Source organism: Protobothrops mucrosquamatus, unplaced genomic scaffold (assembly GCF_001527695.2).
Source record: "Protobothrops mucrosquamatus isolate PMUCROS unplaced genomic scaffold, P.Mucros_1.0 scaffold_11, whole genome shotgun sequence".
NCBI lineage: Eukaryota > Metazoa > Chordata > Lepidosauria > Squamata > Viperidae > Protobothrops > Protobothrops mucrosquamatus.
The window spans coordinates 160,162-183,583 of NW_015386087.1; the positions used below are offsets into that span (position 1 = coordinate 160,162).

Consider the following 23,422-nt stretch of genomic DNA (forward strand, 5'->3'; position numbering starts at 1 on the left):
TGATATTAATAAACATTACTTCAGTGGGAATTTCTTATATTTGCTTAGATTATGGCTATTAGAGATCATCTGTATGACTGTGACCTTTCAAACTAAAAGATATATTTAAACACAATGCTTATGTGCCCACAACTGAGCATGCCAGATATGTTTATATCAAAATGACTAAAAAAGACCTCTGTCCTTTCAAGGTATCCCAGGCTGCACAGTATGGTAATTCGCTGCTATCTCCTCATTCAGCAATATTTGGAAGCCTTGATGGCTCTCACTACCATGTCCTCACTAAGAGATCACAGCACACCAGAAACGCTCAGCATAATGGATGACATCATCACTGCTCCTGGCAAGGATAAGAATGGCCGTGGCCACATGTTAGTGATACGAATTCCTTCTGTGCAGCTGGCAATGCTGGCAAAAGAGAGGCTGCAAGAAGCACGAGATAAACTAGGTCTGCAGTATCGTTTTGAGATCATTTTGGGCAACCCAGCTTCAGAGCTTATGGTTGCCAAGCACTTTGTGAAAAGATTAAAGGTTAGCTTCAAAGGCTTGTTTATGTGTGACTAATAGCCCAATCTGGTAAGCTTGCATGGAAACATATAGCTACCCATTGTTTGATTTCTCTGTTAAACGTCTTAAGGAGAAGCCATAGAGATGTTACGTTGGACAGAAGCAGGATATAGCAGGGGGATATAATACTGGCATTCTCTCTTTTTTTAATGAAATTGTATGTATTTTATAGAACAGAGGAATCTATCTAGCACAGGGGTGTCAAACTCAATTTCACTGAGGGCCGCATCAGCATTGCGGTTGCCCTCGGGGGGGCCGTGTGAATGTGGCCAGAGTGAGTGCAGCCTATTGGGTGGGCATGGATGGAGTGGGTGTGGCCTACTGGGTGGGTGTGGCCAGTTCTACATCATTCACGTCAAGGGTGCCTGTGGGGGCCTGGGTAGGAGTGGGACAGATCTGAGTGTCTCTGGCAGAAGGGGATGGGACTGGGGCAAGCGCCAAGGCATGGTCCACCAGGGCAAGTGCCAAGATGGCCACCACAAAATTGTACATTGGCTCCCGGCCGGCCAGGGCCAAGGCAGTGGGGGCCGTTCCCTCACTGTTTCCAGGGTGGCTTCGCGGGCCATATGAAACCACTTTGCGGGCCGCATCCGGCCCCCAGGCCTTGTGTTTGACATGTCTGATCTAGCAGAATTATGGCCACAAATTATGAATATTAACTGAGAGACATGTAACTCCAAGAACGAGTTATCCAATTGACCATTATATTCTGACCAGCTTATGTTTGTTCAAGTGCTAGTGATAGACTCTGATAATAGATCATCACACAGTGAATGTTTTTGTGTAGAGTTTAGTTATGTGCTTTTTGCCCTAAGTTTTGTAGGTTTGTATTTACATCAGATGAAATTCTTACCAAACATGGCAAGAAGATTTAAAGACAGATCACACATAATGCTAATTCATAAGCTTGCCTAGTGTGAATGTAGCCATTTTTACTGCCAACTCCAGAGCTACTTGTACCACAGAGAGCGAAGGAGAAAGCACAGAGATTCTCTGTCATAAATAATTTTCTCTGCCATGGCGTTTCTGAAGATTCTCAGTCATGTCTTGTGACCTTTAAAACAGCCAGTATGCCTGCATCATCATAAAGGAGGCAACGATATGGAAAATGCCATTAAAAAAAAAAAGAACTGTGAGATTTGGAAAATGCAATAACTTTATTTGTATAAGGAAGAAAGGATCTGCTGTTTGAAACTACCATAGTTTACTTTTCATTGTTTTTTGCGCTGGAAATTGAATTGTAGAAGATTTCTAAAGCAAGAGTTTCAATTTGTATACATTTCCTGCTATTTAGAGACTTTGTTAAACTGATGTTCTACTTTTTGATTGCTATCCTCTACTAGGATTTTTTTCTTTTTTGGTACAAAGACTGTTTCTGAAATAACCTTAATGAGATTGATAGCTTTCTTGTTATTTTTTCTCATAGGCATGGAGAGGAAATGAAGAAGAAGATTGGTTTCCTCATACTTACCAAGATTTAGAAGGTCTACCTTGCATTGTTGTTTTAACTGGCAAGGATCCGTTAGGAGAAACGTTTCCCAGGTATGCTGAGTTACTCCATAGTGCAAATATAAAAGCTTCCTAAAATATCTAGATTATTTCCAATTTCTTTCTTTAGCTGACAATCTGGGAATCTTCAACATCACATTTGTAATTTTTCTGTCTTATAGTTGAAAAAAACACACATTCAGACAGCTGTGAAAATAGACAGCATTGACTGAAAAAATATTTGATTAGTTTCAAATCTCTAAGATCATAGTGCACAGTTTGAGTTATAAAACTTAAATATAAAAATATTTATATAAAACATATAAAAATATAAAGCATGTCTTCAGTAATACAGATAGACTTTTCATCAAACTGACAGGAGCTATAATCTGGATAATAGAAATATATTTTCTTGTTTTCAGAATGTGTCCTAGAGGGCATTTCAGTGTGAAACCCCAGTTGTAAAAAGGCTACTTTTTGGCCCTTTAGCTTCAAATCAGTTTATACCAATCTGGTTGCTTCCTAGTTGTATGGGATTCAAGTCCCAGAATTTTCAGCAATGATCCTGATGCCTGGAAGATTCTGGGAAGAGAAGTCCATACATGTAGATGGCATCATAAAAGTTTGTGAACTTCTTTGAACTTTCAATATTTTGCATAAATATGACTTACAATCTGATCTTTTTCCACACAAATCCTAAAACTAGATGAAGAGAACATAATTTAACAAATTAATCAAAAACATTAGACTTCTTCATTGATTTAAGGAAAATGATCCAATCTAATCTTGTAATTTAAAACCCTAATTTAAGGAGAAAGAAACAGATGAATAATTAGACAAAATATGGTTTGACAGAATGCTGAAAAATCCTGGTGACTGCATCTGTATCCTAAATATCACAACCAAATAACCCTGAAAATTTCATATTTTATAAAGCACTACAGTTAATTTGTATTTGATTTTATTTGTATAAAATAAAATCTTTTTCTCAATAATTGTTTTGTTTTATTAGCAAAGTTAAAATACAAAACCCTCCTGAGTATGGATCTTTCATCACTTTAAATGACAAGAATTATAACCCCATCGTCCAGCAATCCTATCTATATTGCTTTTCCCCCAGGTCTTTGAAATACTGTGATCTTCGATTGATTGATTCAAGCTATTTAACTCGTACAGCCTTAGAACAAGAAGTAGGCCTAGCATGCTGCTATGTTTCCAAGGAGACAATTCGAGGGCCTATTGTAGCTCTTGACCTTAGTGAAAAGGAACAAGAGAAGACCAGCATTGGTGAGAATGATACTGATGAGCTGTTGATTGACTTGGAGAGGCCACAAAGTAACAGCAGTGCTGTGACTGGAACTTCAGGTTGGTTCTTAATTTTATCATTAACAGTGCTAGAGCTTGTAGAGAATGCCTTTTGTCCAGGAGGCACTGCTAATCCAGGAGATAGCAGAGCAAGTTTTGAAGGATATAAGAAAATGGAAAAGAACAGTAATTTTTAGGAGAGAATAGGATAGGTGGAAAAACGGAAAGGAATGGATATAGCTGAATCTTTAATATGATCCTGATTGATTATTTCAGAATGGAGGGATGGAGGTGGAAGGGGTATTCAAGAGGACCCATTATTTAAAGTGTTATAGCCATCCCCAGAGTTGCCAATTTCCGCTCTCACTTATTAATGAGACACTCATCCAATCAATACTCTGCCCTTAAGAGAGTGAGGCATTGTAAGGTGGCTCTGGGAGTCACCCATGTCATCATGCGAGAGGCAGCCACTCTAATCCTTTTACTCATTGCATTGCTATTAGGACCCTGGATACTCTTCAGGTGAGAACTGAAATTGTGACAGCTCTCTGGAGTGGCTGGTCAGGTCAAATGCCTGATTCTAAGTGTCCTTTTAACAGGCTGCATTGAATGGTCAGAGGTGGCCTTTAATATGTATTAGGCAAATGAGGACCATAACTGGCAAGGACTGTATCACACCTGTGGGTTACCCAATCTATTTCCTGGGTTTGGAGCAGTAATTTTGGAATTTTCATTTTCTTTCTTTGTTTTTTAGTCCAGTAAAAATGCTGTATTAAAAAAAAGCTCTGTTTGAGGACTTCCAGAATATTTTTGTGTATTTTTCACTTAAAATAGTAGAAAACTGTTGCCGGTTAATGGTCACTTAGGTTGATGGGGTCTTTGCTTCAGAAAAGAGTTCAGGAAATGCTTATAGACCTCAAACCTCAAGTTTTCTACTCTGTCTTACAACGAAGTGTTGGGATAGAGTGGCTATTGCCTGTTCCAGTCCATTATCTAGAATGGCCACTTTATCTTGTCTAGACATACCTAGCATTCAGTTGACTTCTAGGAAATTGGCAAGTGGGTATAATGGGATCTAAATATAGCAATCCTCTTGTCTGAGATAGTTTGAAGTTAACTGCATGATATTATTAGTAGTGGATATATTTTTGTTTATGCAGGATTTCAAATAGCCTTGAATGAAGGTGGAAGGCTGAAACATTCTTCCAATTAGCATTATGAAAAAAATGCTATTATTTCTTTTCTAAGCCACTATTACGTATTTTTTTTCTGATGTGGACTAATTTTGACCTTTATTGACTATAGCTCAGTGAGCAGGGATGGCACAGTCATTGCTGCCAGCTGAGTAGCAAAGAGAAGCCTGGCCTGTTGTGCTTTTCTTCTTGTCTAGAAAGTGAACATAGTAGCCAGGCTATGTAGAACTAATACTAGGGGAGTTTTTATTCAAATGTCTATTGAGCTCTGAAGTCAGTGGAAATCTCTTTCAGCCATGCCATAGTAAAAATAAAATATTTGTGGAGAGAGGGGAAAAACCTTGTACTTCCTTCAAGAATTATAATCTCATTGACAAAATAAGAAAGATTGACGTGACCATGACCCGAAAAATGTTTATCAAATCCTAACTCAGATTGGTTCTTTCCTTCCTGGACAGGTTTCCTGTTCTTATATTATAGGATTTGTGCTGGGTCTACCAAACAGTGCCCCAGGGCTCTGTTCTGGGCCCAGTGCTCCTCAACATCTTCATCAATGATTTGGATGAGGGGATAGATGGGGAACTCATCAAATTTGCAGATGACACTAAGCTGGCAGGAATAGCCAACACTCCAGAAGATAGGCTTGAGATACCGAAGGATCTTGACAGACTTGAACACTGGGCGCTATCTAACAAAATGAAATTCAATGGTGAAAAAAGTAAGGTTCTACATTTAGGCAAGAAAAACCAAATGCATGGGTATAGTATAGATGGTACCTTGCTCAATAGTAGCAACTGTGAGAGGGATCTCGGAGTCCTAGTGGACAAAAACTTAAATATGAGCTAGCAGTGTGCTGCAGCTGCCAGAAAAGCCAACACAGTGCTAGACTGCATTAACAGAGGGATAGAATCAAGATCACGTGAAGTATTAATACCACTTTACAATGCCCTGGTAAGGCCACACTTGGAATACTGCATCTGGCTTTGGTCACCACAATGTAAAAAAGATGTTGAGACTCTAGAAAGAGTACAGAGAAGAGCAACAAAGATGATCAGGGGACTGGAGGCTAAAACATATAAGGAACAGTTGCTGGAATTGGGTATGTCTAGTCTAATGAAGAGAAGGACAAGGGGGGACATGATAGCAGTGTTCCAATATCTCAGGGGCTGCCACAAAGAAGAGGGAGTCAAGTTATTCTCCAAAGCACCTGAAGGCAGGACAAGAAGCAACTGATGGAAACTAACCAAAGGGAGAAGCAACCTGGAACTAAAGAGAAATTTTCTGAAAGTTAGAACAATTAATCAGTGGAACAACCTGCCTCCAGAAGCTGTGAATGCTCCAACACTGGAAGTTTTTAAGAAGAGACTGGACAGCCATTTGTCTGAAATGGTATAGGGTTTCCTGTCTGAGCAGGGGTTGGGCTAGATGACCTCCAAGGTCCCTTCCAACTTATTATTATTATTATTATTATTATTATTATTATTATTATTATTATTATTATTATTATTATTATTATTATTATTATTATTATTATTATTATTATTATTATTATTATTATTATTATTATTAAATCTTGACTGCAAAAATCCAGATAAAAGCTTGCTGTCTTTTCTGCCATATAAGGGTCATCTGGATCCTGGCATCCCGGACCTGGTAGCCCTAGATCTGTGAAAATTATACTCTCATTATATGTTCCTTTTTAGATCATTGTATTTGAAATTTGGGAAAATTAGACTTGTTGGAGTTGGTTTTCTTCTGCTAATCTTTTACATGGTAATGCAAATAATCATAATTAGGAACTCGCAGCAGGACGTTATGAAGAGTTCCACAGTACAATAAAATATGGCTTGTGTATCCATAATTTATTAAATCCAAATTGTCAAATTATATACAGCGCACTAAGCCATAAACAAACTACATTAAAGGTTGGTACTCAAATGCTGTTTTTAAGTCCTTAATAACAATGTTTAGTTTCAGTTAATACTGAATGAGGTTATACTGACTAGTGGCACAGGGGAACTTATGATAGGGAGATCATAATTCCAGTGCCTAATTGTAATCTCATAACATCTTTTAAAAGGTTGAATATATACTGATTTAAATAAAAAGGAACTTTCCTGGGCCTAGACTTGGTAATCCAGTGTTCCAGTGATTTTCTGGCTGACAGAATAAACACTGCTGCTGTAAGATTTCTCTTTTCAGGTCTTGCTCATGTACTATTGACAAAAGGCAAAATGTTTTAGCTTCACAGTGCAAATTATTTTTATTTTTTTGCTGCCTAGTTCCTGTTAACATCACAGAGCTGAGTGAAGAAAAAAATTGATAACATTTTTTATACATGAATCCTTGTATACTAATAGTAAACATTGTATACTAATAGTTTGACAACATAGTGCTACAATGACACATTTCTAGATTACATGGCTGAAATTTTGTGGTACTTAAATCTTGCATGAATCTACGTTGTGATATTTCACAGATTCTGGCCATTTGTAATGTATCTTTTAGAAACATTTTTCATTATTTTTTAGAATTTTTTAGAAAAAACATTTCATTATTTTCTTTGTCAAAGTATTTTGTGGAATGAGGTTTACCCATTAAACATTTGCCGATTCCTGCCATATTTTTGCTGATGATAGACTTCCTATACCTTTTACAAATTGTAGGAATGTGATGATATGGACTGTTCTGTTTACACTTCCATATGTCGTTAAATGTGTACTATAGAACTCATTCTCTGTTCACATCTATTTACCTATCCTGTCCTGATCTTTTGTGCTGTTCCAAAGTTGCAAGTGTAAGCTGGATATTTTCAGTATAGAAGTTGCAGGACAATGTACTATGCGTTATATTGTTACTGAATATCCTTCAGCCCTTCCTTTTCCTTCCTTTCAATCTACCTTCCAGGTTCTATAGCAGAAAATGGAGTAAGCTCCTCTAGTGCCACAGACAAGTCTCAAAAACCGTCACTGTCTATGAACTTCCAGAATGTTGCTACTAGCTCTGTTGATGAAGGCTTTGCTGCTGGGGAGTCTTTGAAACAAGAATGTGACTCTCTAGCCAACCAGATAGCCAGCAGCACCACATCTAAATTGTCATCAGCTTCCCCTTCGATCAGCCAGACCTTCCGATGGCCTAACCAGCCAGTGAAAAATTGCAAGACATTACACATATGCTTACCCCGAATTGTGATCTTGTCAAAAGCTGCCTATTGCTTCCTTGGCTCACAGAAAAGTGGGCAGCCATCTTTTTCTTCTGCTTTGTTACCTCATGCCGACGTGTCTTGGGTGAGCTCACTAAGGCCTTTGCTTCAAAAGGATATGACCAGTGAAGAGCAGTCTCTTTACTACCGACAGTGGACTGCTGCACGGCAACACCATGCAGACTACAGCAACCATGGTGAAACCAGTAGCAGCAGGAGTTTTCATCCACGACGGCTACTTCTTACAGGGCCACCTCAGGTAAATAGATATTATGGGGCAGACCAGACTTCTCCAGTCTGTCTCCTTCTAGATGAGTTGGGAAGATTTGTCTGAGATTTCCCACCTTTGAATGATGTTGGTTAGGAATTCTGGAAGTAGAAATCCCAAAACATCTAAGTAGGTTAAGGAAGGTGCTGTTACAAAATAAGAAATAATAAAATGTTTAGTAATTCACACTTATTAATGATAAAATACAGTTTGAGAAATATAATTTATAAGCAACTGTGGCTATTTAGAGCATGTAAACTCCTTGGAATCTTTTATTCCAGGCTGTAATAATGTTTCTGTTATAGTGTGAATCACTACATCCTTGGGGTGAAATTTATGATTGTTGTGATGTCAGTTGGGCCCAAACCAATGACCTTCCAGTAACATTTGCACACTATGCTGGGTCTTTTCCCCTATTAACCTGTGTATAATCAAGCCATGAAATCTATGTTTTAGAGCAGATGTGGTTGCATCTTCATTGGATTCAGAGCAGAGCTGGTACCAGGTTACTTAACTGTGTGTTTCTTAATTGAATTTTACATGCTTCTGCATATTTGTAAGGATGAGCAACAAATTAGTGCATGCTGCTTGTTTCTATGACTATGTCCTTCCTTCATGGACATTAATAAAAATAACCAGGAAAGCTTGTCGTTCATAGATGTTTAGGAAAAATTGCAATGTGTAGTAATTCACAATTACTATAATAACTTAGTTCATGTTAGTCTTGTACTATTGTCATGTTCCTCCCTCAGGTTTTAATGAAAAGAGGTTTTTTTAAAAGAAGTGATGAACTTTACATGAAGCATAGGACTTGAAAATCTCTCTGTTCTTTTAAAAATGGATAAAAACGTGATTTAAATAAAAATAATTTCCAACAACTGATAATATATTTGCACGAATGAATCAGTCCTGTATTGATTAAAATATTTGATATTGGATAGTAAGGGGGAAAAAGAATGGATAAATGAATTAATATTGAGCATTTTATTCCACTAAGAGAAGAAGAGCTGATTATGTCTGACATTGATTTAAATAATATTAATATTAGCTAATAATATTTGAATCAAATAGTTGGAAGTCATGTGAAGGTTTTGTAATCTGAATCTTTGTTTTGTTAAATAAGTCAAAATGTAAGCATATAATTTTCTGCTCTAGAGACTTTATCTGCAAGAAATCACTGAATCTTCAGTAAATTACAGCAATGAAAGTTGGGGCAAGTAAGCATATTAATTAAAGAAAGATTTCTGTGACGAATGATTTGATTTTATAAGTTGCTCATGAATTATTGACATCTCAGATTTTTATCTGAAAGAACTTTAAGGCATAACTATTGCTTTTGAAAAATTCATTGTGCAACAAGCTAGGTAAATTTTTATTTAAAAAATTAATATTCTGAACCCCCACTTAATAGATACTTGGTGCTCTAAAATGTACTGCCACACATACATTTTGTTTGTCACAGCTTGAATATACAATGATTCTTTTTTGAAATGATTGAAGCAGGAGATTCCAGAACGAAATGAATACACTTTTCTGATAGTATATTTTTAGAAACTGTTTTTTTATCATTATTTAGGTTGGGAAAACTGGCTCTTATTTGCAGTTCCTACGAATTCTCTTTCGAATGCTGATCAGATTGCTGGAGGTAGACGTGTATGATGAGGAAGATATTAATATCAGTGAGTACTAAGGGCCTCTGTTCCAATTTCTGAAGACAATTCTATTTAATAGGTGTGAAGCTTACAGTACTCTGAAAAGAGAAAACCAACTCCTGTAATACAAATTTGGTCTTGTGTTAGCAGAAAAAAGTGGAAGGAGTAATGTCAAATCAGAACTAAGAATATCAAATTATTCTTGACCAAAATTCTCCCTGATACATTCCCTGATGATAAAATATTACTTTTAGAGACATTTGTCTAATTTCTCTAAAAGACTTTATAGTTTTTATATACTTAAAATTGTAATTGTGATAATTATTGAAATATCATTGTAATCTGTAAGAGGAATTTAGATAACATAAAACTATGATTTGGGTATTAACTAGTTATTCATATTTTGTTTTAGATCATACGGAAGAAAATGAAATTGCCCAGGCTAGCAGTGATCAGTGGCCTGACATTGAAATTGTCAGGAAAATGAATTTTGATCTCAGTGTGCATGATCCCAAATATGTTCTTATGAGTCCAGTCTACACAGAGCAACTGCAAAAAATAAAGCAGGGTGAGGGAACACTAAATTGTAGTTTCTTCTTTCTAACTAGTTTTTCAGAAATTTTATCGGCGTATTTTAACAAATAATTTTTAGGATGTATTAAGTTGGCTCTTTTTCCTTTTATTGCCTTTGTCCACAGAACCTAACAAAGAAACCAAAGTTGAAGAATCCAGAAAGCGCAATACTGTTTCTATGATGCTGACTAAGTATGCAGCTTACAATACTTTCCACCACTGTGAACAGTGCCATCAATATATGGACACAAATCCTTCGGCTCCGGTAATGCTTCTAACAGGCATTATTTTTTCCATCAGGGCCCCCTTGAGGAAAAAAAAATAGTTTCTAAGAGTAATATTTCATTTTAAGCTTAGTGGTGCTTCTCTTTTGGAAAAAGTTATTGTATGTTAAATACATGCTTGCAGATGCTTTGGCTTTCGGTGGAAAAGGTTCTTTAAAAAACGCAGAAATATGAACACAGCTCGATTACTCATTAACACAGTTGTGTCATTTTTTTGGATTGTACAGGTATCTGCTATATTCATGTGATGCTGGAAACATTTATCTATGTTGCAGTTAAATGCTATATTCATATTCCTGTGTGTTCTGAAAGTGTGTAGTGGGGTGCCCGAAGTGTGTAGTGGGGTACCCCAGGGCTCTGTTCTGGACCCAGTGCTCTTCAACATCTTCATCAACGATCTGGACGAGGGGATAGATGGGGAACTCACCAAATTTGCAGACGACACCAAATTGGCAGGAATAGCCAACACTCCAGAAGACAGGCTTAGGATACAGGAGGATCTGGACAGACTTGAACACTGGCCGCTATCTAACAAAATGAAATTCAGTGGTGAAAAAAGTAAGGTTCTACATTTAGGCAAGAAAAACCAAATATACAGGTATAGTATAGGAGATACCTTGCTCAACAGTAGTAACTGTGAGAGGGATCTCAGAGTCCTAGTGGACAATCATTTAAATATGAGCCAGCAGTGTGCTGCAGCTGGCTCATGTTTAAATGATTTGGAAACTAACCAAAGAGAGAAGCAACCTAGAACTAAGGAGAAACTTCCTGACAGTTAGAACAATTAACCAGTGGAACAACCTGCCTCCAGAAGCGGTGAATGCTCCAACACTGGAAGTTTTTAAGAAGAAACTGGACAGCCATTTGTCCGAAACGGTTTAGGGTTACCTGCCTGAGCAGGGGGTTGGACTTGATGACCTCCAAGGTCCCTTCCAACTTTATTATTATTATTATGATCTCTTCTGAAAGCATTACATAGCTTTAGCCCATATTCATTATGATGAGACTATGGGCAAGGTTTTACTAGCAATATGAAAACATTCTTCTTACCCTAAATTGTGATGCAAAATGAAGATGAGCCAAACAGCATGCACCCTATTCTTGCAAAATCTCATTTATTGAAAACAGACCCTATTTTGCTGATATTTTCATAAGAGTAATCCAAATATTCTGTCCACATATATATTTGATAATAAAGCCCAACAAACTAAAGCTGGTTAATACTGGCAGTTGGTCTCTTTAGTGTGTTACGATATTTTTTTCTCCCTTGTATGCAGATGTCTGATTCTACCCTACATGCCTTTACATTCTCATCCTCAATGTTAGGAGAAGAGATTCAGCTACATTTTATCATTCCTAAATCCAAAGAAAACTATTTTGTCTTCAGCAAACAGGGCAGGCATTTGGAAAGCATGCGTCTTCCTCTTGTGTCTGATAAGGTTAGTGAAATGTGTTTTGACTGAGGTGGTGAGCTATATAGATACATGCAAGTATAAAAGAATATATCTAAGAGGCCAATACTCAATTCCAGAATCTGAACTAGGTCCCTTTTTCATTACCTTCAATTAACCCATGGATGGGTTCGATTTTTTCAGCCATATAAGCAGCAACTTGTTGCTCAAGGTTGAGGCCACTAATATTTGGATTTTAATTGGTTTTTAGAAGGGGTAATTCTGTATATTGTTTTAACATGCTGTGAGCCGCCCTGAGTCCCATGGGGAGAAGGGCGGCATATAAATTTTGTAAAATAAATAAAATAAAATAAATGTGTACGTCCATATCCATGTATGCATGAAAAACCAAAGATATATAGGGACTAAAAAGTGCTGTGCAAGATTGTGGATTTCTTTCACTACTTTCAGTGGGAAACCAGCAAGCATTGAGAATGGATGCTGGGAGCAGGAACTATAGAGCTCCCTTCCCCAGCTAGTAGAGAAGTACAAAGATGGCAGCAGCCATTAGGAAAACAATTTTATTTCATAAAAACAGGAAGGCGGAGAAAGAAGCTCAAGAAACTTCATCTCTATTTAGTGTAAGAGGGTGGGAAATAGAAATGCTGCCATGCTTTCAATTTTATGATATTATAATTATATCAAGAAAGTAGAGTTTTGGTATTCATTGTGATATTTGTTTCTTGACCTAACTTGAAAGGATGACAGTACTACAGATCATTGTTAAAAAGTCTGCTTTCTGAAAATTCTGCTCCCCCCACCCAATTTTAATCTAGATAGAGGATCACAACCATTACAGGTGAGATTTTGCCATTTGGTGAGATTACATTCAGGGTGCACCATGAGGGTTTTCTGGATTCAAAGTACTGATACATTAGTAGGTACTTTAGATACTCACTATCAGCCCCCCCCCCCTCCATCTCTCAGTTTTATAAACTGATCTCAACTTATCCAGGTTTTCTTTTAGGAATAAAACCAACATACATGAATTCTATGTTATATAGCTACATAACGATTTAAAATTATTCTTCACAATATTTATGGGGTAGGAGAGAAGACAATGAAAGTTGAAGAATGTTCCAGTTGGCAGAATTCTCCCAGCATGATTTTTTTTGTGTATCACATAGTCCTGAAAGTAAGTAACATTAAAATCATGGACAATGAGTACATATATGAGACACATTATATCTCATTTGGCTTGTCATCCTGCAGAATTTGAATACAGTAAAGAGTCCTATTTTTACCCCTTCAAGTGGACGTCATGAACATGGTCTCTTGAATCTTTATCATGCTATGGAAGGCATCAGCCACCTCCATCTTCTTGTGGTCAAGGAATATGAAATGCCACTTTACCGCAAATATTGGCCCAACCATATCATGCTGGTTCTACCTGGCATGTTCAACAATGCAGGAGTTGGTGAGTAAGACGAGAGTCTAGAATATGGATATTTTCATTTTGTTTGCAAGCTGGAAAGAAGAGAGAAAAATCCATGATAAGGACAGATGAGTGTTTCTGCAATTGTATAAAAAGATTTCAATCTAGTTAACAGTAAACTTTTAAATAGTTATAATTTCCATTCTTTGTAGCATCTTTATGTCTATTGTTAAATTCATGTACATTTTATTACTTTTTAAAAACAAGAATTTTATTTTTTTTAAAAAAGTCATAGATGCACAATTAACCAATCTTCAAACTTTAAACTTAAAAAAACCTTGAAAAAATAGAGAAACAAACTAAAAATATAAGAAAGAAAGAAAAAAAACCCCCCTACTTTGTATCTTAAAGTTACTGAGATTGAGAAAAACAATCTAGCTTTAATTTAGAATCTGTTCCTCTTTGGACTTTTCAAGCTCTTTTTGCCACTCAGAAAATCAGAAAAATCAGTCTCCCTGTTATCTATTTTCAGGTGCTGCCAGATTCCTAATTAAAGAACTTTCTTACCATAACCTGGAACTGGAAAGAAATCGTTTGGAGGAACTGGGAGTTAAACGTCAGTGTGTTTGGCCATTTATTGTTGTCATGGATGATTCTTGTGTCTTATGGAACAGTCATGTTGTCCAAGAACAATCTAGGTAAGTTTGTCAAGGCTGATGTGGCACTAAGGACTAGGAGCAGAATCTTGGATCAGTCTTAATGGCATATCCACTGGTTCAAGGCAAGAAAGGGCAAGTTTGCTGTGATGATGATATTTGATAACATGAAATAGATATTCATTTAGGCATCTAAAATAGGATATTTTATGACCACAGGGTCGAATTAGTAAGCTGGCACCTTTGCTTTGTTAAGAAAGCATATAAGAAAGCTTTCATATAAATATTGCACCAAAGTGACTAAAATGCTTGAAACACTGTTCGGCACCTTAGCTGTATTTACTGTTTGAAATTAAGAGCTTTTTTAAAAATAAAGGGCAATTATGCTAAGAATAATCTCAATTGTATTCTGTGGTTTATCTTTCTGATTTTAAAGCCGTTATTCAATATTATAATGCAGTAGTATGTGCCCATTAATGAATTTAATAGAGACGTGATAGTATACTTTGATGGTTGCATGATTACCCTATATTTAACTTGGAACTCTATTGGTTTAAGATCCATGTTTTTAGTTCTGTGTCTTTTTCCCTTTTATATTTCTCATTCTTAGTTAACTGTCCAAATTGTGACTATAGTTCAGTGTCTATACTCACTGACCTCTTCTCTATGTACTTTATACACCCATTGTAAATTTACTACCATGGCAGACTAGTCCAAATGTAATTGTATAGAAAACATAGGTAACAACAAATACAGGTTCTGCTCTGATTTCTTTGACTTGGTTGTTCACCTTTCATTCCATCTTTCTTTCTTTCTTTCTTTCTTTCTTTCTTTCTTTCTTTCTTTCTTTCTTTCAAATTATAATTGTTTTGGAATGCGTTTTGTGGCATCTGTTTGGATGCATTCGATGGAATCTCTATCTTCTGAAAGTCGGTGGTCTTAAATTAGCATTATTGCATTGTCCATTTACAACAACCCTATACATTTTCTCAATTTTTGAAGACCTTACTACCTCCTAAAAGAGAGTGCATATAATTTTTTTTGTATGGAGTTGGTGTATGAGAGAGAAGATTTTGGGTGCTCCAATACTGCCTTCCCTCAAAGAACTCTGTTGCTAATGTCTGACTATACAGGCTGTTTATTGCTTCCCTACATGCAGTAACTTACAACAATGGCTAGAAGATTTGGGCAAAGTGCTTAGTTGCAAAATTCATGTCACAATCTCATGCCACTTTCACTGTTCCTAATGGTATATTTAATTCAGATGGAATGATGGCTTGGTATCATGCAGCTTCATTCTACAGTAAGATGTTTTGCAGGTGACTGAAAGCTCACACAGTGAATTGAAAATATGGATTGGAGGCTGCTGCGAGCAATTTGTTTTGTTTCCCTTTTCCAGGAAGTAGAGGGTGTAAGAGAATTTTGTTCTTCCAAAATGGAAAATGTTGGAATGATAAACTGAGGACATGATAATTTTTTGCATCCTTTTTTTGATCAGATATAAAACATTGATGTTCCTTGTCTATTTTCTACATGCTGAAATCTGAAGGAGACAACCACACAATCTGCTTGAAAACAATTGAGATATATTGGGCAGTGAAAATGGTGCTATCTGGAAGTCCCCTAAGATACCCAGTACTAGTATCTTCATAAAAATAGCCACTTCTTGATTAGCTTAAAATACTGAAAGGCCATAGAATGGCAGCTTAAGTCTAGTTCTCAGTGATCCAAGGAGATTGCTGCATTTGTTGTACCATTTTACATGTTTATTTCCTAAGCACATTATCTTTACCTATGTGTTGTAGATATCACTGTGATGTAATATAATCATATGTTTTGGCTTTTTGCCTTTCAGTAGTCAGTGTATGGATCAAGGATCAACCAGTAAAAATGTATCTCTAAAGAGTGTTCTACAGCATATTGAAGCCACACCCAAAATTGTCCATTATGCAATAGTGGGCATCCAGAAATGGAACAGCAAATTGAATTCTAGAGCACCCAAAGTCCCCTTTTCCAGATGCCACATACATGATTTTATACTGCTTAACATAGACCTGACCCAAAATGTGCAATATGATCTGAACAGGTGGGTAAAAGTATGCAAGTCAAATATGGTGCTAGCTTGGATGTCTTCATGTATTTTCTCTCCTTGTCCTTGCCTGCCTACATTTTCTCTAATAAGAGAAGTTCCTACATAACATTTTCCCTTATTAGTTATTTGAAACATGGTGAAGTAGGAGGTTGATATCTGCTGGAAAGAGGATTGCATAATGAAGGGCAGAAAGCTTGCCTCCATTCCTCCTGAGCACTTTGTAGAGATTCAGGCGCAAGAATATCATATTTTATCCATGAGATTTTCACCAGCATTTTATTTCATCAGATTGAATGAATATTAATAAGGGGTGGGGAGTGAGAGGAGGCAAAATAATTTTTCTGCCTGGTGTAATTGATACCGTACCTCTTTAGCAGCTTGCTATTGGGACATTGTGCAGGTGAAAATTGTTATTTGGAACTCATTTACTATCCAAGATTCAGAATTGGGACCGAGGAAATTCACTTGTCTTCCCAGGGGCTATAATCTGGTAGGAAGAAGGAACACATTGTGTTAGCATTGTTTTAAATGTTTTATTTGGGAGGCGATGTATGTGAAGCCTCTAAGCAAGTGACTATATCTTAGTGTGTAAATTATATGGAGCACTAACAGTAAAACATTTGTACATTTACAGTCTTTTGTTGTTATTTTGTATTGTAGAATTCTAAGCTAGACGTCCTAATTAGTTTCCTAAGCTTATGATTTCCACTAAGATTTCAGCTCTATAAAGTCTCAATGAGCATATCTAATATCAGAGAAAAATTCTAGGAATTGTAGTATCAACATATTAGGAGAGCATTAGGTTACATATAACCACATGTAAATCTGTGTTCATTTGTTTAGGTATTTCTGTGAAGATGTAGATTTTAATCTGAGAACAAACAGCAGTGGCTTGCTTATCTGTTGTTTTAACAACTTCAGTCTTATGAAGAAACATATCCAGGTTGGCGGTCAAAAAGACTTTGATATTAAGCCTAAAATCATGGTGAGTGGAAAAAGAAAATGCTTTTTTATATTCCCTTCTCTTCTCCCTATTTCCATTTCCTTATGAAGTCATAGATATGGGGAAAGGTTTCCAAGGGACAAATCATTGATCTTTCAGGGGTAGTGGTCCAAGGGTACATTCAGTGCTTGGCAATGGGTCACGGTAAGGTCTGGTTGATCTGATTGATTTGCAATTGATTGGCGAGTCATTGGGAGTCAGGTGACATACAAACTTAATGTAATTATTATTGTTATTTATGGCCTCTTTAATGAAAGGAGTAACCTACCTTCCTTTCCCAGTCATTAAAATACATTACTAAAATAAGAAATCGTAAAAAAATCATACAACTGCTTTTATAAATGGTACTAGTCCTTTTAGAACTTGATCATCTATTGATGGATACTCTTAATACTCTTAATGGTCTTGGTTCAACTCACAAATATTTGTTGTGGTAAAACTTCCCTAATAAAGAACTGGGTTTCCTCAATGTTTTCCTTCCATTTGTATCTAGTCACTTGATAGGGTTCTAGAAAAACAAAAGAAAATCAGTCCAGCAATCCAGAATCTGCACTTTTCCAGAAAAGGGGAATTTTCTTGTGGGAAGATCTCTGGAGAAAGGAAGGAAATCAGATGAGTGAGAGTACCCAGCAACTTTTTCTTCCCCCATCCCTACATAGCTATTGGCACCAACTCTCTGGTGGGAAAGTCCTGGAAATGTGTTACTTTGCATTGTGTTCTGCTCTAGGTCATCAACATGGATGTGCCTCAAGCATCTCGTTTGATGCCCAAATGGTATCAATCCCACTTGACTTTGTATAGGTGTCCAAATGACAAAACAGCTGGTTCATGTCCTGATCATCTCACTATCAGATAAACATGTTCACTGGATTATCCAGAACAGTGCAATTGGCACTAGATTCCACCCCACCACATCTAATGGGCTCTTCTGTAAGGTTTATAATCTCTTAGTTGATAGGACCAGATCCTATTAGATGAAAAGGGAGGGAAAGAATTTCTTGTTCTATATCAGTGTTTCTCAACCTTGACAATTTTAAAGCATGTGGACTTCAACTCCCAGAATTCCACAGCCAGCAATGCTGGCTGTGGAATTCTGGGAGTTGAAGTCCACATGCCTTAAAATTGTCAAGGTTGAGAAACACTGTTCTATATGAATAAGTTTTATGACTTATAGTCTCTGGTGTCCTTCCATTTCAAGCCATTGCTTTACTTATTAATTGGTTACAGTATATTGATATATGTATATATATATACAGTACTTGCTGACTTCTCCATGTGATGCAATCTTATTAGTCTTTTTTCCATCTATTTGCTTTACATATATCAGTGATGGCGAACCTTTTAGAGACCGAGTGCCCAAAACCTGGCCCGGCCCCCCGCTCCACCCCCTGCCATGCCCCTGCTCTGCCCCCACACCATCCCCCACCCTGCCTGTCCGCAGGGCCACTCACCACTTCCAGGGCCCGCCACAGATCGCCCAGCAGCGCCATGGCAGCCACACTCTGCCCGCACCCCGCAGCATCAACTGTGCGCGATGGGGCGTGAGGGCAGAGTCTTGTCTACACCGCCTGGCTGCCATGTCCTTGGCTGCGCTGCTCCACGTGGGCCACGCTCAGGGGTGACTCCTCCAGGGGGGCTGCTGATGAGGAGAGGGTCGTGGGGGGAGACAAGGCTGGGGCAATGGCACGTGTGCCCACAGAAAGGTCTCCAACAAGTGCCACCTCTGGCACGCGTGCCATAGGTTCGCCACCACTGACATATATCATGAAATATTTTAGCTTTGTACAGGAACTCTGTTTATCAATTGTGCTCTGTGCTCATCTTTTTCTATTCACATGGCCTTCTATTTCTTTCTTGATAATCATTCAGCTATTCAGATTGCTATCAAATAGGCTAATCATTGGATCCATAAACAAGAAATCAAATATAACCATATTTGATAGATATTTTTCCTTCTGCAGTTGGCACATGTGCTATTTGCTACCTGGCTGATTTCAAAGAATACTTCTAAGAAACTGTAGTGCAGTACAGGAATCAGGCCTAGGATAAAGGTTGCTTTTAAAAAATAATAATGAAAACTCACAAAAAACCTTTGGGGTTATAAAACATTTTGAATTTGAAATAGTTTGAGTTCAAAAGAGGTTGCTGCAATCTATAGCTCTCATTATTTTAGAAGTGTTTCATGTTTTAACAAGGCCTGTTTTGATTTTGACACAAGTGTTTTAAGTTCATAACTGAAAATGTTAGGAATAATTTACTATGAATGTGAAATTCACAGATATGAAATGTTTTGGGCACTCATACTAAAATTCTTTCTAAGGGGGATTTTTTATTTGTTTGCTTATTTACACAGTCCCTGTAAAAATATGAGTGCCTGTTATAGAATTATTTTAATTCTTTCTTACTGGTTCCCCCCCCATCTTGTTTATTTATTTTCCAATTTTATTAATTTTATAAATAATAGTTTTATAAATGTTTTTTCATGCCTAAGGTGGAACTAGAACTCATACCCTTCTGGTTTTTAGCCTGGTACCTTCACCACTAGACCAAACTGGCTCTCCTCCTGTGTAGGAAGTGCTGGCTGTCCAGCATCACTGATCTGTGTTGTTACTGTTGCTGGGTACCACTTCCAGTTTTATGTACTTATTTAGCATAGGCAACCACTGCCCACAAGAGAAGGTCCACAGAAGGATAGTGTGCCAAACACTGTTTAAGCTTGGCTCCATTTTTTTCTTATTTTTTTTCCAGTCTGCCCAACATTTTAAACTGATAGTTGAATGCTAGTTGCAACCTGAGCTTCCTAAATATATTCAGTATATTTCACATGGATGTATTGTTTTCCTGTCTAGGTTTCAGAAAGTTTGACTCCACTAATACCTCTTCAGTATGTTTGTGCTCCAGACAGTGAGCACACCCTGTTGGCAGCTCCAGCTCAGTTTCTTTTAGAGAAGTTCCTTCAATATGCCACATACAAGCTTTTCCCAAAGGCCATCTACAACTTTAAAAACCCTGTCTTAGCTGTTGATTGTTATTTGAATATTGGGCCTCAGGTATGTATACAGAAACTTTGTATTTTACAACTCAGTAGAAAAATAAAGGCTTCTCTTTGAAAAGAGTGAATGTGGGAAGGCAATTCCAATCTTGAGACTTTTATCTTTTATTGGTAAAGCTGAAGCACCGATATTACTCTTTTTAATTGCTTTATCGATATTTTGAATGTTGAGAACCATTCGCCCGGATATTTTACTCTCTCTCTTTTAAAACGTTTGGATAAACAATCTAATGCTCTTAGGCATATTGTAGATTCTTTCCATCTATTTTTACTGTTTAAACCATTTTTGCTCCAGTTTTCTTAAACTGACTTGTGCATTTTGGAAACAGTTATTGTTAACTGTTGATCCTTAAAGCGAATTTGATGAGATATTTATATTCATGTTGAGGTAGGAACATTTTAAAGACAGAAGACTTAAATGTATGTATCTGTTCCCATTTTCTGGTATAGGTAGCTCTTTGCTATGTAAGTTCACGGCCACATTCAGTTAATGTGAACTGCGAAGGGGTGTTTTTCAGTGGTCTTCTTCTCTACCTTTGTGACTCCTTCGTTGGACCAGACTTTCTTAAAAGGTTCAAATTCCTGAAAGGTAATGTGATTTCTGTATAGAACTTGCTGACTGGTCCCTAACAAGGATAGATTAAACTCCCCAAAATTGCCATTATATGCTGTGCAATGTTAATGTAGTAAAATGAACAGTTATTAGAATAATGGTTTGTCTGCATAACTCGAATAATGACTTGTCTGCATAATTGCTAGAATAATGTAATGCATAATCACTGGGAAAATTCACTGGGAAAGTTCTGTGTCAGTAATATGTGGCTAACCAAATGCGCATTGCACATGGATACTTTGTATGTAGCAAAACCTTCCATTGTATGCCCGTGAGAAACGGTCCAAATGTATTACAGTGTATTACCATGTGTAGTCCCTTTGTTCCTGAAAGAAGGGTAGTATAAAAACTGAAGTCTAATCCCGCCCTCCTCGTTCAGAATTGCCTATCTCTATATGCCTCTGAACCTGCGCAAATAAACCTCTCTGCTAAACCCCTCTGGAATTCATAAGAGTTCTTTCGTTTTCCACAAGAATGTAACGACCCTTATTTGACAAAGTTGTAGAAGAGTAATGAAAAGCAGCGTTGTCCTCCAGTTCCAGTCCCACTTTCACTTTCTGATTCTCCAGCACCTTTACACCTAAAACATGAAAAAGCCAGAAGCAAAATAGTCTCAACCTTGGTTCTTAAATGCATACTCATTTACGTACGGTCTGTTCTCTATTTTTTGGGAACATATTAAATAATTTTGAATTAGCTGCTTCTTAATATCCTAGAAGTTATCTATTTTTTTATTCCTGAAATACTGGAAAACCTATGTAAAGAGCCTGAGGCTCTGTCCATCAGCACAATCTCTCTCTGAAAACTGAACGGAATGTGATCACATTTGATATGCTTCTGTAGGAGAGAGGCAGTTGGTCAGTTCCCTGGAATGTAGCTGAGTTTCATCTTGAGCTCCTTTCCGTCCTTATCCCATGACCCAAAGGAGTCACTGTGCAGCCTGCCCTGAACTTTCTACTCATAAGTTGAGGACATTTGTATTGTCTCCTGTGGTCTAGCCATTTGACAGAAAAAAGGCAAAATATTCAATAGCAATAACAGAATTCTATTTCTCTTTAATATTAGCAATAGCATTTAGACCAGGGGTTCTCAACCTTGGCAACTTTAAGACTTGTGGACTTCAACTCTCAGCAAAGCTGGCTGAGGAATTCTGGGAGTTGAAGTCCACAAGTCTTAAAGTTGCCAAGGTTGAGAACCCCTGATTTAGACTTATATACCTCCACATAGTACTTTACAGCACTCTGGACAATTTATGTTGGCATATTGCCCCCAACAATTTGGATCCTCATTTTACTGACCTTGGAAGGCTGGACGGCTGAGTCAATCTTGAGCCAGTTAGGATCAAACTTCTGGCTGTGAGCAGAGTTTGCCTGCAATACTACATTCTGGCCATTGCGCCAGACCATTTACTATTACTCTTTAATATTACTTTCTTTTAAGGGTGCAATAATGTTTCCAAGCAATAGAGAGCAATCACAGAAGATAAATGTTGGGGAAATTAAACTGTGGTATAAACTGTATGCTATTTAATTTTATCTTTTAATTTTAGGTGCAACACTGTGTGTGATATGCCAAGACAGGAGCTCCTTGCGTCAAACCATTGTCCGATTAGAGCTGGAAGATGAGTGGCAGTTCCGTCTGAGAGATGAATTCCAAACGGCTAACAGCTCTGATGACAAGCCACTCTATTTTCTGACTGGGCGCCATATATAAGCTTGAGCCAATGGCACAGGACACAGGAGAACCTAATGAGCTGGATTATATCTTTTTCCTTATTTCAGTTAATGTACAATCACTGTGGAGTAAAGTGCAACCTAAGACTTGTGTTCAATCACTATTTTAAGGATTTCCCCAATTTCAGGCCTAGTTTTAGAAGTTTTCTCTCTTATTTTATGATTGAAAGAGCATTGATCTCAAGTTAATTCCTTCGGGATCACTGATTTAGAAGATGATGTACCCACTGTGACTAAGATATGGAGAAATCTTTTCAAGGGGAGGGGGGGATGAAATTACGTTCGATCTCTGCCAGCTTGAGTTACATGAGGCCCATACAAGACAAGTGGGATCATCTGAAGATAATGTATTGAGGAATGCTGTCCATTTCTCTTCATATCTGTACTTTTGGTACGGTCTAACTCAGGGGTTTAAAACTACAAAACACAAGATATTTGTGTTTGAAAGAATAATCTTTATTCACTTTCTGTGCAGTGTTAGGTGAAGGTTTGTTATTTTTTTTCTGTATTGAAACTGTTTTGGCAAAGTTTCCACAAAAGTTAAAACGTTTACTACAAAAGCCTGAACAAATCAGTGAATGTATGGCAGGCATTTATATAAAGATGCAGGTTTGGGCTATCGTTATTGATTTAAATCCAGACATCCTATGTGAAGAGAGAATCTGTGCAGGTGATACGATAACTTTTTTCCTTCGACAATATATATGGAACTGGATCCCAAAGGAGAGGCTGCATCCAAACCTGCTTTTTGCACTCAGATCATCATGGACCATAGTTTGAAAAGCATCTGCTCAGCCAGCCTAAATAGATAGCTTTTGCATATTGTTTCCTCAGTGTATTTAAGCTCCACCAATGATTTCTGTCCTCAGTGTGTATGGTATGTTGTTTTGAAATGGCTAAATAACCTTCTTGTTT

The 23,422-nt window shown here is 37.3% G+C and overlaps 1 protein-coding gene across 1 annotated transcript in view; it reads left to right on the forward strand.

Annotated features, from left to right (window-relative positions):
- GREB1L (GREB1 like retinoic acid receptor coactivator) overlaps window positions 1-22,589 on the forward strand; it is a 70,502-nt gene extending 47,913 nt beyond the window's left edge. The window contains exons 18-32 of the mRNA XM_015820543.1: window positions 192-531; window positions 1,994-2,109; window positions 3,176-3,420; window positions 7,461-8,014; window positions 9,600-9,702; window positions 10,088-10,243; window positions 10,374-10,513; window positions 11,810-11,971; window positions 13,196-13,400; window positions 13,891-14,056; window positions 15,873-16,100; window positions 16,950-17,091; window positions 19,959-20,159; window positions 20,612-20,750; window positions 22,324-22,589. Coding sequence (XP_015676029.1) covers window positions 192-531; window positions 1,994-2,109; window positions 3,176-3,420; window positions 7,461-8,014; window positions 9,600-9,702; window positions 10,088-10,243; window positions 10,374-10,513; window positions 11,810-11,971; window positions 13,196-13,400; window positions 13,891-14,056; window positions 15,873-16,100; window positions 16,950-17,091; window positions 19,959-20,159; window positions 20,612-20,750; window positions 22,324-22,487 — 3,061 coding nt within the window. The 3' untranslated portion in view covers window positions 22,488-22,589. The remainder of the gene's footprint in view (window positions 1-191; window positions 532-1,993; window positions 2,110-3,175; window positions 3,421-7,460; window positions 8,015-9,599; window positions 9,703-10,087; window positions 10,244-10,373; window positions 10,514-11,809; window positions 11,972-13,195; window positions 13,401-13,890; window positions 14,057-15,872; window positions 16,101-16,949; window positions 17,092-19,958; window positions 20,160-20,611; window positions 20,751-22,323) is intronic.
- The last annotated feature ends 833 nt before the right edge of the window (window positions 22,590-23,422 follow it).